The sequence below is a fragment of the Triticum dicoccoides genome, chromosome 2B (genome assembly GCF_002162155.2).
Source record: "Triticum dicoccoides isolate Atlit2015 ecotype Zavitan chromosome 2B, WEW_v2.0, whole genome shotgun sequence".
In the NCBI taxonomy this organism is placed as follows: Eukaryota; Viridiplantae; Streptophyta; class Magnoliopsida; order Poales; family Poaceae; genus Triticum; species Triticum dicoccoides.
The window spans coordinates 387,559,428-387,572,922 of record NC_041383.1 but is presented as its reverse complement, the minus strand read 5'-3'; the positions used below and the strand labels follow the sequence as shown (position 1 = coordinate 387,572,922).

General features: G+C 49.8%; 4 protein-coding genes across 4 annotated transcripts; 2 read left to right on the top strand and 2 right to left on the bottom strand.

The window, feature by feature from the left end:
* Window positions 1-1,131: 1,131 nt before the first annotated feature.
* LOC119363806 (RNA-binding protein CP33, chloroplastic-like) lies at window positions 1,132-3,350 on the top strand. Its single transcript, XM_037629174.1, has 4 exons — window positions 1,132-1,637; window positions 1,730-1,828; window positions 1,923-2,234; window positions 2,852-3,350. The coding sequence occupies exons 1-4, from the start codon at window positions 1,209-1,211 to the stop codon at window positions 3,050-3,052; spliced, it is 1,041 nt and encodes a 346-aa protein (XP_037485071.1). The 5' UTR covers window positions 1,132-1,208; the 3' UTR covers window positions 3,053-3,350.
* Window positions 3,351-3,498: 148 nt separating this feature from the next.
* LOC119363807 (putative deoxyribonuclease TATDN1) lies at window positions 3,499-7,168 on the bottom strand. Its single transcript, XM_037629176.1, has 12 exons — window positions 7,035-7,168; window positions 6,849-6,869; window positions 6,650-6,750; window positions 6,489-6,546; window positions 6,338-6,381; window positions 6,153-6,233; window positions 5,479-5,549; window positions 5,297-5,407; window positions 5,014-5,096; window positions 4,545-4,761; window positions 3,873-3,956; window positions 3,499-3,727 (listed from the first exon to the last, which is right to left on the bottom strand). The coding sequence occupies exons 1-12, from the start codon at window positions 7,060-7,062 to the stop codon at window positions 3,646-3,648; spliced, it is 981 nt and encodes a 326-aa protein (XP_037485073.1). The 5' UTR covers window positions 7,063-7,168; the 3' UTR covers window positions 3,499-3,645.
* A 120-nt stretch (window positions 7,169-7,288) lies between these two features.
* Window positions 7,289-9,767, top strand: LOC119363805. Its single transcript, XM_037629173.1, has 4 exons — window positions 7,289-7,662; window positions 7,737-7,915; window positions 9,079-9,187; window positions 9,272-9,767. Exons 1-4 carry the CDS (start codon window positions 7,357-7,359, stop codon window positions 9,566-9,568), a joined length of 891 nt encoding a protein of 296 aa, XP_037485070.1. The 5' UTR covers window positions 7,289-7,356; the 3' UTR covers window positions 9,569-9,767.
* A 403-nt stretch (window positions 9,768-10,170) lies between these two features.
* On the bottom strand, window positions 10,171-13,257 carry LOC119363804 (putative oxidoreductase C1F5.03c). Its single transcript, XM_037629172.1, has 3 exons — window positions 12,399-13,257; window positions 12,174-12,307; window positions 10,171-10,598 (listed from the first exon to the last, which is right to left on the bottom strand). The coding sequence occupies exons 1-3, from the start codon at window positions 13,168-13,170 to the stop codon at window positions 10,344-10,346; spliced, it is 1,161 nt and encodes a 386-aa protein (XP_037485069.1). The 5' UTR covers window positions 13,171-13,257; the 3' UTR covers window positions 10,171-10,343.
* Between the last annotated feature and the right edge of the window lie 238 nt (window positions 13,258-13,495).

Below are 13,495 nucleotides of genomic sequence, written 5' to 3'. Positions count from 1 at the left end.
AAAAGCATCAAGAAATTCTAAAGCAAATTGTGTGTCTTGTCGTCATCGTGCTCACCAGGAGTAGTTCTAGAGATACAATGTCAATGCATCAAGCACAAACATGATGAGTATGTAACCTAGTATCATATAAAAGCATCCAGAAATTCTTCAGTAAATTCGGTATCATGTCCAACAGTTATTGGAAGAACAACCTTATTTCCCCACAAGGGGATAAAAACTAGCCTCATGCGCCTCAATCAGATCATAACTCATACTGAATAAAAAGTTATCATGAGCTGAAAAATCTAACCCTCCCCAATTATTAGTTACCCAAAGACAAGGACTCTGCCTTGTCGACGATTGCTTCTTCCTTCTTCACCCCCTCGGCGGGCGTGGAGGAAGTAGCCTCCTCAACCACCACCCAATCAGTGTCCAGGGAGGGAGCGGATTCCTCTCCGCTGTTCTTGTTTGTATCGGCGGTGGCAGCAGCGATGGCCGCTTCGGCTTGGTCGGAGACGGTCTGCTCAGCCTGGAGCACGGGGGCGTAGTAGTCGGCGTGGGCGTCCATGCACTTCTTGAGGTCGGTGGTGACTTGGAAGCAGCGCTCAACCATGTCGGAGCCCTCCTTCTCCGCCGCCTGCATGCACTCCTCCCACGACACGAACGCCTCCTTGCAACCTCCGGCTTTCATGTACAGGCAGAACCCGCATTCCCCTTCTTCCTCCGCATCCGCCGGCTCTGTCTCGACCACCGCTTCTACCGCCGAAGCCTCTGGGGGCGCCTCCTCTCGGCTGCCTCCGGCGCTGGACGACTCCTCAACGACGATGTGGGGCTCCACGGCGGGATCCACTTCGGACGCCATTGCAAAATTTCTCGCACGAGATTTGGTGGATTTGGTTGGGAAAAGAAGTGTTTTGGGAGTCTCGGGGCGGCGGGCTCTGCTTTTTGTGGAGGAAGAAGCAGAGTTTGTCACGGTGACGGACGGTGCCGCCGCCGCCGCTGGTGAGAAGAGAAGACTTGTCCTCGGACACGGAGAGGGGGTCTTTAGTGGGCTGGAGTCTTTGTGCTCTCGCGTTTCTCAAGAGGCCCGGAGCCCCGCCAATAGGGATCGGCCCGTTTAAGCCCGGCCTAATAGGTAGGACTAGGAGAGTAGGGGATAAGGAAATTACCCGCAAGAGCGACCGAACACTGACACGCCACAGCACCAAGCTCCTCGCTACTCCACGGCCATGGCCACCGCCGTCGCCGCCTTCCGCTCTTTCATTCACCCCACCGCCATTGCCGCCGCCATCCCACTCCCTCCTTCTCACTTCAACCTCAACAACTTCCAGCGGCACTGCGTCGGGCTCCGCCTATTCTCCTCCTCCCACCGTCGCCACCCCATTCTCCTGCCCGCCTCCACCTCCGCTGCTTCCGGCCAAGAGTTCTCTTCTGACGGAGAATATTACTCTGAGGAGGGTCCAGAGGAGTACGTGGAGGAAGAGGGAGAGGAGGCAGAACCCGAGGTCCAGGCAGTTCGCGGTTACTATCCCCCGAGAAACCGGCCGGCACTTGGACAAGAGCCCGGGCGAATCTACGTCGGCAACCTGCCCTACACCTTCACCGCCGCTGAGCTCACTGCAGCATTCTCCGAGCCCGGCAGCGTCGACGATGTCCAGGTACTCGCAAGCTAAATGCAATCCAAATCCTATCTTCAATTTGTGCCTATCTCTGGTCTTCCTGCAGCGGTTTGATGATTGCGCTCCTGCAGATAATATATGACATCACCGACCGGAGTCGTGGCTTTGCCTTTGTCACCATGGCCACCGCCGAGGAGGCTGCCAAGGCCGTCCAGATGTTCAACGGAGCTGTGAGTTCCGCACTAGTTGGATCATCAATTCTTCTCCATTCCACACAAAAGTGTGTTCCTGTTCTTGGTCATGAATGCATATGTGTCAATGCAGCTGCTGGGAGGGAGGACAGTCAGGGTGAATTTCCCGGAAGTGCCGCGAGGAGGAGAGAGGGCAGTGGCATCGGCAGCGGTTGCAAGGACTAGCTTGCGTGTTGTTGACGATGGGACATACAAGGTTTACGCCGGCAACCTGGGGTGGGGTGTGCGGGCTGATGCACTCAAGACGGCATTCGAGGGGCAGCCTGGCTTGGTTGGTGCCAGGGTAATCTTCGAGCGTGACACGGGTCGTTCCAGGGGGTTTGGCTTTATCTCCTTTCAGACAATAGAAGATGCAAAGGCTGCCTTGCAGGCCATGGACGGAGTGGTATGCCTTTGTTGCAACCTTAGAACAAAAATTCCCACCACATCACTTCATTGGATTACCATGGTACTCCCTCGGTCCCGAAATACTTGTCGGAAGAATGGATGTATCTAGACGTATTTTAATTTTAGATACATCCATTTTTATCCATTTCTCCGACAAGTATTTCCGGACGGAGGGAGTATAATAATAATAGCATAAGTAGAGCGAAGCCATGCATGATAAGAACGGACGAGTACTTGAAAACTAAACTATGAAATGTAGGAACAAGGTTACCAGGTGTTTCTTGTTATAGTTGTAAGTACTCCCTCCGTCCCATAATGTAAAACGTGTAGAGTCAAAAAAACGTCATTATGGGACAGCACTAGAGTAAAAAAAGGTTTTACATTATGGGATGGAGGGAATATTTCGTAGAGAAAAATGAGTCAATAATGATAACATGAACTAACCAAAGTATAACTTCTCTGTGTACTCTATGCATGGATAGATCAATAATCATGTATATAATCATAAGTTATGCACAATGGCCAATGGGTACCCTAAGATCTCACCAACATGTTTAATTTGACATGGATTCACTGGTGAAAACAGTGGTTGGTTGACATGTTTACTGAATGCAGGAACTGGATGGGAGGCCACTCCGACTTAGTCTGGCGGCACAGAACCCTCCAGCTGGATCAACTCCTAGCACAGTGCAGTCCCAGCAAGAACAAACTGCCTCAGGTGGTTCTGAGCCAGAGGTCGACAAAAACAGTACTACTTCAGGACAATTTGAAGGCGAGATGGAAAAGAGCAACTTACAGACAACTGCCAGCTATTAGTAACTACTAATAGACAGGTAGAGATGATTGAGTTGTAAGCTTGGTGCACCGGTTCAAAAATTCTGCCGTTCCAATTCAAGATGTACTGGTCTGAGCAAAAATTTTGACGCAGAAGTGGGATTTCAGCCATGGATACTAGATTATTAGACTCTTGTAATATGTTGCAGAAATATCTGGATCCAAAGTGCGTCATGTAAACATGTTCAATTCAGTAGAGATGTTTTGTATATTGTATAATATAGAGTACTGGATTGACTAATTGGTTGTGCACTTTTATGAAATAAATTGGAATGATACCCAGGGTGTTCGCTACTGTCAGTTTTGCTTTTAGGCTCTTAGCTCCTTTCTGTCTGGACTTGTTTCCACACAAAAGGCGATTTGAGTGATTGCAGGCTATTCATTTTGGCACATATATGTACAGTGGAAATAATCTGCACTTTAATCTCTGAGGCACGAACGAACATACGATGCTATTTCCAAATTGAAGCTTGTCAAATTAGAAGAATTTTAGGACACCATAAATATTTCATAGACACCACAAAACCGAAGAGCAAGCAAAAATGAAATATTTCAAAACAATTCACTCTGCATTATCAGCTACTCTGTTCTGCAGTAACACCACCACTCTCAAGCTGTGCATCTGCAGAAGCATCTATGTCATGAGGGAAGAAGAGCCTGCAGGGTAGAAAGATCTCTTAATGATAGCATCTAAAAACTGGAGATAACGTTAGTAGCAAAGCTCTGTCTAACATAAGAAAACCTAGCCATATTAGAGTGTCTACAGGGAAGGTATGATGTTTCCTAGTTAGTGACGGCTCACCTGCATGTGTTGTGGTACAGAGTTTTACTTAAGCCTTCTATATCAGCAATACCTTTGCATCCAGCCACTACCTCAAGGACTTGCCTGTAATGGAGAAATCTCTATTTTTGTCAAAAAAAAATGGAGGTAAGAGTCACATGCAAATATTTAGCACAGCAAAAGAATAGAGAAGTCAATTTCCGGTCCACAAACAGTTGATTACAGATTGTCATAATGAGATGTAATAAAATGCTTCAAACATCCTAGTAAAAGAGCAGAGCAACAAAGAATAGTTTGGTTCTACATCAAGGCACAAGGCTAACAAACAATTTGCTGCATGGCAGAAAACTTTAATTGCAAGTGGTTAGTGGTCAGAACTTCATTTGATAAAGACAACATTTCAAGCACACATCTAATTTACTACTCCCTCTGTAACTTAATATAAGACATGTTTTGACACAGTCATGGACTCTAAAAATGTCTAATAAAAAGTTACAGAGGGAGTGGTTTATTGTTTCGAACAGAAATAGCATAAGGATTGATCTACTTCAGAAAACCAATGCAGTATTTGGTGAAGCAAAAGCAAAATAATCATTCCAGGTGTAAGTAAACTTGACATACAAAGTTGCAGCTTGGAGATCAGTCCAAACATTTGCTTCAGCAAGAATTTTATGCACAACTGCTTCCACATACCTTACTAAACAAGGCTCATTGCGACCCTTAACTGTTAAACCAGGTTCATACTTCTCTTTCTTCTTGGATGGCCAGATCGATTTTACAAACTGGATTCCAGCATGAGTATTTTTTATGTCACAATAAGGAGAATCTGTCTCTATCATCAACCTCTCTGCAGGAATACCTCCTACAATCTCAAGATTTTCTTTAGTCTTCAAAGAGCAGCCATTAATACCTGCAGTGGTGCATGAAGAGTTATTATTTACAAACTACAAGGCATCATAGAGTTATTACAATAAAAGACAGAATATCAAATGCTAATTTAACTTCAAGTGACATTGCCCAGATGGAGGCTTTCCATCAGAAAAGCCATTAAGCCAATCTAAATAGCTTTCGCCACTAATGAAAGAATGTTTGTGGTTCTGAAGTTTTACAGTTATTATGTTGCTTCGCATGCAGGTTTGTGAGACCAAGGGAGGGAAATGACCTATAAACATATTCTCGATAGAAAGAAGCTTGTCACGTTCTTCTGCAGTACCAGTGAAGGAATGCGTAACCCCACCTGGAAACCTACCAAACAGAAATGTGGTTCACAGAAATAAATATAGGAAATAACCATGTATAATTTAATTCACAAAGGGATACAACTAAAACATAATAATCCATCGACTGTTTTCTTCTGATCTCAGAACAAAGATGTATGAAACAGTGCTTTTTTACCATGATCATCAATTGTGTTTTGTCATTGTGGTCTACAGAATAAACATTACCTGTACAGATTTTGTGATACGATTTCAGAGAAGTCTTCACCAGCAGCACGCATGTGAAGAAACATCGGTAGTTTTACTGCTTCAGCCAATTCGAATTGTTTCTCAAAGTACCTAAAATGAAAAATATTTCAGAAAATGCCGAGTAATTGCCGGGTTGTCTTTGCGATTGTGCAGGACCATACTTCTTCTGAATATCTGAAGGACAGAACTGAAGCCTGTCATAATCCAAACCACACTCGCCAACTGCCACAACCTGCAGAAACTGAATCCACTTAGAGTTTGCAAGTATAGTGTCCAAAGAGCAGAAAAGGGCATGGTAACTACTGAATTTCTTTTTCTTTTGCAAAGAATAACTACTGAATTTCTTATTGCGCAAAAGATCATATCTTCATGGAATTAGATTGATTTCCTTTGCAACGGAAGATTATCAGATTGTGTGAGCTTGTTAACCATATTGGTATATCATCATACAATGGTTGCCACAGAAGGACATCTGCACATAAGGATACTTATTAATGATATTCAATATTTTAGTAAGCAATGAATGAGTTGGGGTCCTTCCTAAGGCCCTGTTCGGAGTCACTCCAGCTCCTAAAAATACGAGGAGCTGCGGAGCATCTGTTTCCCAGCTCCGTGCTTTTTAACTCCAGCTCCGGGAGCGGAGTGGTGGAGTGGTGGGTCTCCGAACAGGGCCTAATTGACAAGATTCTCAGGGTCCTACTGTTTGTAAGCAAAGATAAGGGTATCCAAAGTTTACGAGAAAGTCCATCACTAGAGCATATGCCTATACTTTTGCCTTGCAGTTGAAGCACTGTGTAAATTCTCAAACAAGCAACCATATGATCCATATACACACCTTGCCCTTCTCGATGCCCTCCTTCGCCAAAGCCAAGAGAGCCTGAAAATGCCCTTCCGGGTCTCCACCCTCCTCAAACTCCTAAACCATCCAAAAAGTAGTAAATGTAGACAACCAAAGCACAAATGCACATATCCATCTCAAAAACAGTCACGACCAAAGCAAGAAATATATTCCAATATTACCCCGCATCTTGTCGGGTGGACTCCCACGGTGCAGAACAGCCTCCCTGCATTGCATACACACGCAGAAAAAAGAAATTCCTCAGGCGCATTCCATCAAACACTGTGCCTGCACCAGTCAGCCAATATACACCATCATAGCAGCCGTGCATACCATCGGTCTCGGCGATCTCAAGCGCTTCCCTAGACTCCTTCAGAGACCCTCCGGTGACCTGATGTAGGACCAAATGATGAATTGTGCTTATAGCATACGAAATTCAGACAAATCAACCGGAGCAGAACAAAGTAGGAGGCAGAGCAGACAGGTAGTCATACAATGATGCGGTGGACGCCGGCAGCCCAGGCTCGCGCGAGGACGCTGGGGAGGTCGGCAGAGTGGCACTGCTTGCCGTGGTAGATGCCCTTAAACATGCCATCTTCGCAGCAGCATGACACAAAAGGTGAATCAGCAAATCACCAAGAACAAAAATGATGTCAGCTTTAAGGTGTTACGGGCGGAGGGAGAAGGTCCTACCAGTAAAGTTCACTGCGATGTCTGGTGGCCGAGCCGGAGACGGGGTAGAAGATCAGAGGAGGGGGTGAGCGGTCAGTTTGGGTAAGAGCAGCAAATCGCTGAATCAGAGAAAAGATGTACGGGAGAGCAAAGGGTGGTTTTAGTGTGTTCTTTTAGGGGTAAAGGTGAGAGGAGCAGAGCACTTGCCGATGAGCTTGACGGTGTTGGACGCCATGGCCGCCGGTCGCGAGGAGGAAGAGGTCAGGCGGTGTCGGCCATGGAGCAATGAAGTCTCTCTTTATGTGATGTGCAATTGTGGATGGAGGAGAGAAGTGATTGGGCCGTTATGGGTCAGCATAACTTCCAAACAGTTGCAAAGCCCAATAAGTAAGTGAAGCCGAAACGACGACGACCCATAAGTTCCCCTCCCCTCAGAAAAAAAAAGACGACGACCCATAAGTCCGATGGTCTGACCCAAACCAGAGTCATCGCCACGAAGCGAACGCAAACTCAACCAACTCGTGCGAGGATGGCGCACGCTCTCGCCCGGGCGCTCCGCTCGCTGCTCGCCAGATGCTCGACCAAATGTCCCTGCGCCGCCGTGGCTGCCGCTTCCTCGTCCTGCCTCCGCAGCGCCGTTCCGCGCGCTTCCTACGCCGCCTGCCCCAGGAGCATCCTTCCTACTTCATGCGGGGGGGCCGTACCTGCGGCGCAGACGCGCTTCCTGGCGAGTACAGCGGGCCCTGGCCCAGGCGACGAGGGCTCGGGGGAGGAGGAGGAGGAGGAGTCTATGGCGGAGTGGGAAGAGGATGAAGACGATGGGGCCGATGCTGAGGTATTTCGGCTCCGCCTGGAGCACGCTCGCCCAAATGCTGTCCGGCCTGCTCTTGACTCCTTGGTACGTTTCAGATCGGTGATGGCGGCAACGGCGGCGGCGTCGCCCTGCGGGACGTCAAGTGGGGCGCGCGCGCTCTTGCGGCGGCCGAGGAGGTTCTTGGCGAGCACTTTGGCGATGACATTGCCATGTTCGCCTTCAAGGTGTCGCCCAAGGGGTACGTCTACGTGCGGCTGGACAAGCTCACCAACAGGTTCGTGAGTTTACAACTGTCTGTCTAGTTGGAGGCAGGCATCGCTTGCTGGCTTTCATTTTCTCACTGTAATGGTGCACTTGCACAATAAACGAATTAGACTGTCGGTGTAAAATCACATCAGTGAATGAATTGTCTGCTGAAATGGTCATCCAATGGCAGTTGCCTCAAAGGCTGAATTAATGTCAAATCCAGTCACATCTCATGTTCGACTTCTCTTTGGTCAGAAAGCGGGTTGTTGTACTTTTCGCTCATTGATATGATTGAGTGTGGCTTCTCTAAGCAGAGAGCTGTACCTATAAACATTTGTGGTTTCAATAGTCATACTTTACTAAAAACCCAAAAACATTTCTCCATATTGAATTAGTTAGGATATGGGTACCATTAAAGTTAAATCTCATGGCTGTATTGAGTGTAGCAATTGTGCATTTCGCAAAATATTCAGTAACCCATTCAATTTTATGCATTGTCATTCCACCATGATGTACCTTGACAGTATAAGTAACTCCTCTTTTTTCCGTTCAGAGTTCAGTCTCCAATTTAAGGATATCAAGTAGTACCTACTTTTCTGTATCTTATCTGTTCACTTAGACTAGATAATGCCCAAAAAGGTCCCATGTCAAAATGCCTTGGCTATCACCTACTCCCTCCATTCCAAAATACTTGGAAGCTCTAGGTTTGACCTAAATTAAACTTCTTCAAGTTTGACCATGTATATAGAAAAATATATTAACATCTACAACTCAAATATATATAGTATGAAAATATATTTCATGATCAAGCTGATGCAGAGGCTGGGGGTTATCCTCCTTTTCCAAAAAATATATATATATACTTCATGATCAAACAACATCAAATCTAATAAACCTAATTTTGTGCTGTAGATGTTGGTATATTTTTCAATTGACTTGGTCAAACTTAAAATGTTTGAGTTGGAACAAACCTAAAACTTTAAGTATTCTAGAACGAAGGGGGTACTGCTTATTGTGCAGGATTGCATCCAGTGTTGTGCCTTGTTGCGTTAGTTATCTTGAATGTTGAGTAGATTGATACCACCAAAATGTTCTCTTCATCTAACCTGATCTGAATAGGCTGTTTATATTGAAATTGATATGGGCAAAATGGCAATCTTATTTCTTTCCCCGTTTGAGAAATTTCTACAGGTATGGGTGCCCTGGTATAGAGGAAATAGAGAATTTCAATAGACTCTATAAGCAGAAATTGGATGAGATAATTGAAAGAGGCGAAATACCCCTCGACCTGGCTCTTGAGGCAAGTCAGCCTGCCAAAATTTCTTACACAATGGTCGCTCCTGAATTTTGCAACCACTTACAAAGAATTAATCTTGTGTTTCAGATCTCATCACCAGGAGCAGAGCGACTTCTGAAGGTGCCGGGTGATCTGGATCGCTTCAAAGATATGGCAATGAGGGTACAATACCATGCTGAAGGTGATGGCCTTATTTCGGATCAGATGGATGGTATCTTCATGCTTGAGTCAGTAGACATTCAGGCAGAACACTGTGTTTGGAAGCTCGCGGACGTCAGCGAGAACCGAGCTGGGAAAGGGAGGCCGTTGAACAGGAAACAGAAAGATTGGAGGCTGCAAACCTCATTTGATGCAGTGATGAAGGCAACCCTATACTTGGACTGAAAACATTAGAAAGATCAACAACTTGATAATAGTAGTCTGGTTAGAGCTCTAAGTGATGTGATGAACATCATGTAACACTGGCAAAAGCTTGTTCATTTTGGGAACTGCATCCCGGAATTCTGGAGCAGGTTGTATCGTACGACACAGATATCTGATAACTGCCAGAACACATAATAGTGTGACATTATGTTTCAGGGCCTCTTCGATTCGCAGGATTCTCAAAATGTGATTGGAATGTCATGCTCATCTCAATCCTACAGGATTTGGGGTTGTTTAATTGCGTTATAGGAAAAACAAAGGATTGTTTCGAAGAGTTTGATTGAATGCTAGAAGTCCTATGGGAAGTAGTAAAAAAATCATCGGGAAAAATTCCAATAAGATTCAATCCTATGAATCAAACAATAACATAGGAAAAATTCAGAAGGAGCCCTTAGTGTTTGATGTAAACTTCACAGTATCATTCTTCTCATGATCATGCGGTAGTGAGGGAGTGTACTGGCAGTTCACGTCTGCATTCAAAGATGTTCTCATGAAAAACGTTCGTTGGTACATTTGGTACTCCCTCCATATATAAATATAAGAGCATTTAGATCACTACAGCATCAGATAAAACAGGATCTATCCATCTCCACAACACTAGACAGCAAGTGTTGAAGGTTTTATTTATCCGTACATTATTTGCTAGTATATCCCCTCGGACAGGTTACAAGAGAGGATAGCTTTTTATTCGGTTGCCAAGTTTGGAATATCAGATCGAAACAAACCGCGCATGCCATTACACTCCGCGCCTGCTCTTCTTCTTGAGAAATCTTGCCGGGCTGAAGGGCGCGAGATCAACAATCTTGGCGTGTCCATCGAGGATGAGCTCGGCGAGTGCTGCACCGGTAGCAGGAGCATTGAGGATGCCCCAGCAGCTGTGCCCGGTTGCAACGTAGCATCCCTTCACCCCAGGCATCTCCCCGATGACCGGCAGCCCATCATTGGTGCACGGGAGGTAGCAGGCCTGTTCCGCGACTACCTCTGCGCCCTCCTCTGTTTTTTTTTTTTTTGAAAGATCCAGCAAATTGCTGGCTTCAATTAGATTAAGCAGAAAGCAGCGGAAGAACAACATGGGGAGGATCCGAAGATCAATGAGAAAAGAAAAACGACAACCCTATTGGCCATCGAACAACACTACCCTTACACGGCGGAACGCCATCCACTCACAGCAAGACAACGCAGCTCCGACTCCTGCGGAGAACTACAGAGAGCAAAGCAATGTTGGCGTCACGGAAGATCACTGAACGGACCACTTGTCGCTCGTCATCGTACACCACCGGTGCCCCGCACCGCAGCTTCGACTTCACAGAAACAAGCAGCCGAGGTAGTCTCACGGACACGCCGGAGAAGAGCCGACTACCATGACCAATGCCACGCCTCCGACAATGCTCACCGCCGTTATCGTTGCCACAGAAGCCAGACTGCTCCATTGCCGTGCGGACACGACCGAGCAGCACGACCTCCCCCACCTATCACTGGTCCCTCTGGACGGTAAGGAGCTCCTGGAACGATGCCCCAAGAGGTGCGACGCACGCCGCCATCATCGTCCAATCCTAGGGGATCAAGGGTTTCCCCCGAGCATCCTTGCGTAGTGGAGTGAGCAGGAACGCCTCAGCGACGCCTTCAAGAAGGAAGCGGCGCCCGCAGGCGTCGCCGTCGCCTGCCCCAGCTCAAGAGCCGGCAGCAAAGTCTTCACCCGGCGCTGCACCTCCGACCACCAACCCGAGCCAGACCACCACTGCAGACACACGGCCGGCGGCCGCCGGCCCCACGCGCCCAACGTCCTCCGCAACCACCTTCAGAACTGGACGCCGGGTCCAGGTCTTCATTGCTGCCGCCGGTCCTCGCCGGATAGAGCCGCCGGCCCCATGCGCCCGACGGTCGTCACGGCCTCCTCACAGAACAGGGCGCCGGGGCCCGATCTGCTTCGCACCATCCCTGGAGCCCAACTAGTCGACTGCCGCCGGTGCACAGCCCACGCGCCGCCGAGAAGCTGGCTCCCGCCTAACCCATCTCCTCTGCCGCAGCACCAAGCAAGAGACGGCGGCCCTCTTCAGATCCAGCAGGGGCCTGCCCTGGTGCGGTGCGCCTGCGACCCGCACGGCCAGCGCATGGCCCAGGCCGCAGCCATCCCTGCCTCACTGCCCGCGCCGCACAGCCGAGGAGCTCCGCCATCGCGCCCAACTCGCCAGATCCGCGCCCTTCCCCGAGCCGCCAGATCCGTAGCCTCGCCGGCACAGCCAAGCTTCGCCGCCCTACGCGCGCCTCCCCGCGCTCGAACGCGGCCGCCCCAGCCCGTGCGCGCACCGGCGCGGGAGCTGCGCCCTGGATCCCGCCGAGATGGGCAGCCCGCGCTGCTGGAGCTCAGACGGGAGGAGGGAGTGCCCCGCCGCCGCCGAGCCGCGCAGGCTTTGCCCGGCGACGTCTGCCGGCGGCGGCGAGGGGAAGCTGACCGGTGGATCTGCGCTGGCGGCGGCAAGGTTTTCGCCCCCCTGGCCGCCCGCGGGAGCGACCGGAGGACCAAAGAATCCTTCTACTCTACTGTATGCAGTTCAGCTGCGCCCTCCTCTGTCTTCAGTTGGCTGGACACCCTCCCAGCGATCTTGTGAAGCATTGCAATGGAGTCCGGCTCCCCGGCAATCGCTGCCGGATCATCTGGAACATCCTCGTCCTTGCTCATTCCGCAAATGTACACCTCCCCTGTTCAAGGACAAACAGCAACAACTAGATGTTTAAACATGGGTGCCGTTCAGTTTGATGCACACATACTTCAGCTTGAAGAACTGCGTACCCGTGGGGCGCGGGTAGACCTCCGGGTCGAGCATCTTGCCGCCGGGCTCCGGCTGGTAGCTCAGGAACAGGCAGTGAGGCGTGATCTTGTCGGGGTTGCGCGGCCGGAGCACGATGCTGTGCGCCTTGAGCCCGGACACGTCGAACACCTCTTTGACCATCTCGAAACGCCCAGACCAAGGGCCGAGCGCGAGCACCACGGCATCCGCGTCCACCACGCCGCGCCCCTTCACCGCGACGCCGACGACACGCCCTTCGTTGACCACCACGCGCTCCACCTCGCCGATGACCACCTCGGCGCCGGACGCGGCGAGGACGGCCTTGGTGAAGAGGCCCGGATGGACCTGCGCGGTGGTGTCCGGAGTTCCGAGCTGGCGCGGCGGCGCGGCGGAGGCGGAGGGGTCGACCCAGGAAGGGAGGAGCGGGTGGGGTGACAGGGGCTCGGCGGGCTGAGAGGGGAGGCAGATGGAGAGGGTGTGGACGGGGCGGAAGCCGTACGCGTTGGCGCCGTCGAGGGCAGCGGCGAGGCGGCGGTGGAGGCCGAAGGATGCTCGCGCCAGCGCCGAGAGTGCGGGGGTGGAGTCGCTCCAGTCGAGGGCGAGGAAGCCGCCCGCCTTGCCTGAGGCAGCGCAAGCGGGGGAGGACTTCTCGACGAGGGTCGGCATGGTGGGGGAGGCCGGGTGGGTGGACAGGAAATAGGCCGTGCAAGCGCCGACAACGCCACCGCCGCAGACGACCACGCGGCGGGGCGGCGGGGCTGGCGCGCTGGCCATGATGTCGTCGCTCTCCGGATTTGGAGCTGCGGGTGTGTTGAACTTGAACGGGAGGTGGAATAAAGTCGCGAAAACTCAATCCCCTTTGCAAACCTGCATCAGGATCATTTCTATACTACTTCCACTATGTGCTTCCGACGCGTGGCGCGCAGCGCCAAAATAGTTTTTTTCTTTTACGCGCAGTATGGCGCTCTCTCCAGCTGCCGCTGCAAAAGATGGCGCGCGAACAGCTCCAGCAGGCGTGGTAAATATACGGCGTTCGTGCCCAGCACAAACAACATTTCACACTCAAAATAGAACCAAAAAGATCAAACACATAAAAAAT

Coding starts and splice junctions, on each gene's coding strand:
- LOC119363806 (XM_037629174.1), top strand. CDS start 1,209: ATGGCCACCGCCGTCGCCGCCTTCCGCTCTTTCATTCACCCCACCGCC. Junction 1,638..1,729: donor GCAGCGTCGACGATGTCCAG/GTACTCGCAAGC, acceptor GCGCTCCTGCAG/ATAATATATGACATCACCGA. Junction 1,829..1,922: donor TCCAGATGTTCAACGGAGCT/GTGAGTTCCGCA, acceptor GTGTCAATGCAG/CTGCTGGGAGGGAGGACAGT.
- LOC119363807 (XM_037629176.1), bottom strand. CDS start 7,062: ATGGCGTCCAACACCGTCAAGCTCATCG. Junction 6,547..6,649: donor CCGGCGTCCACCGCATCATT/GTATGACTACCT, acceptor GTCCTACATCAG/GTCACCGGAGGGTCTCTGAA. Junction 3,728..3,872: donor CTGTACCACAACACATGCAG/GTGAGCCGTCAC, acceptor TCTACCCTGCAG/GCTCTTCTTCCCTCATGACA.
- LOC119363805 (XM_037629173.1), top strand. CDS start 7,357: ATGGCGCACGCTCTCGCCCGGGCGCTCCGCTCGCTGCTCGCCAGATGC. Junction 7,663..7,736: donor ACGATGGGGCCGATGCTGAG/GTATTTCGGCTC, acceptor GGTACGTTTCAG/ATCGGTGATGGCGGCAACGG. Junction 7,916..9,078: donor CTGGACAAGCTCACCAACAG/GTTCGTGAGTTT, acceptor AAATTTCTACAG/GTATGGGTGCCCTGGTATAG.
- LOC119363804 (XM_037629172.1), bottom strand. CDS start 13,170: ATGGCCAGCGCGCCAGCCCCGCCGCCCCGCCGCGTGGTCGTCTGCGGC. Junction 12,308..12,398: donor GGTCTACCCGCGCCCCACGG/GTACGCAGTTCT, acceptor GTCCTTGAACAG/GGGAGGTGTACATTTGCGGA. Junction 10,599..12,173: donor CCAGCCAACTGAAGACAGAG/GAGGGCGCAGCT, acceptor AAAAAAACAGAG/GAGGGCGCAGAGGTAGTCGC.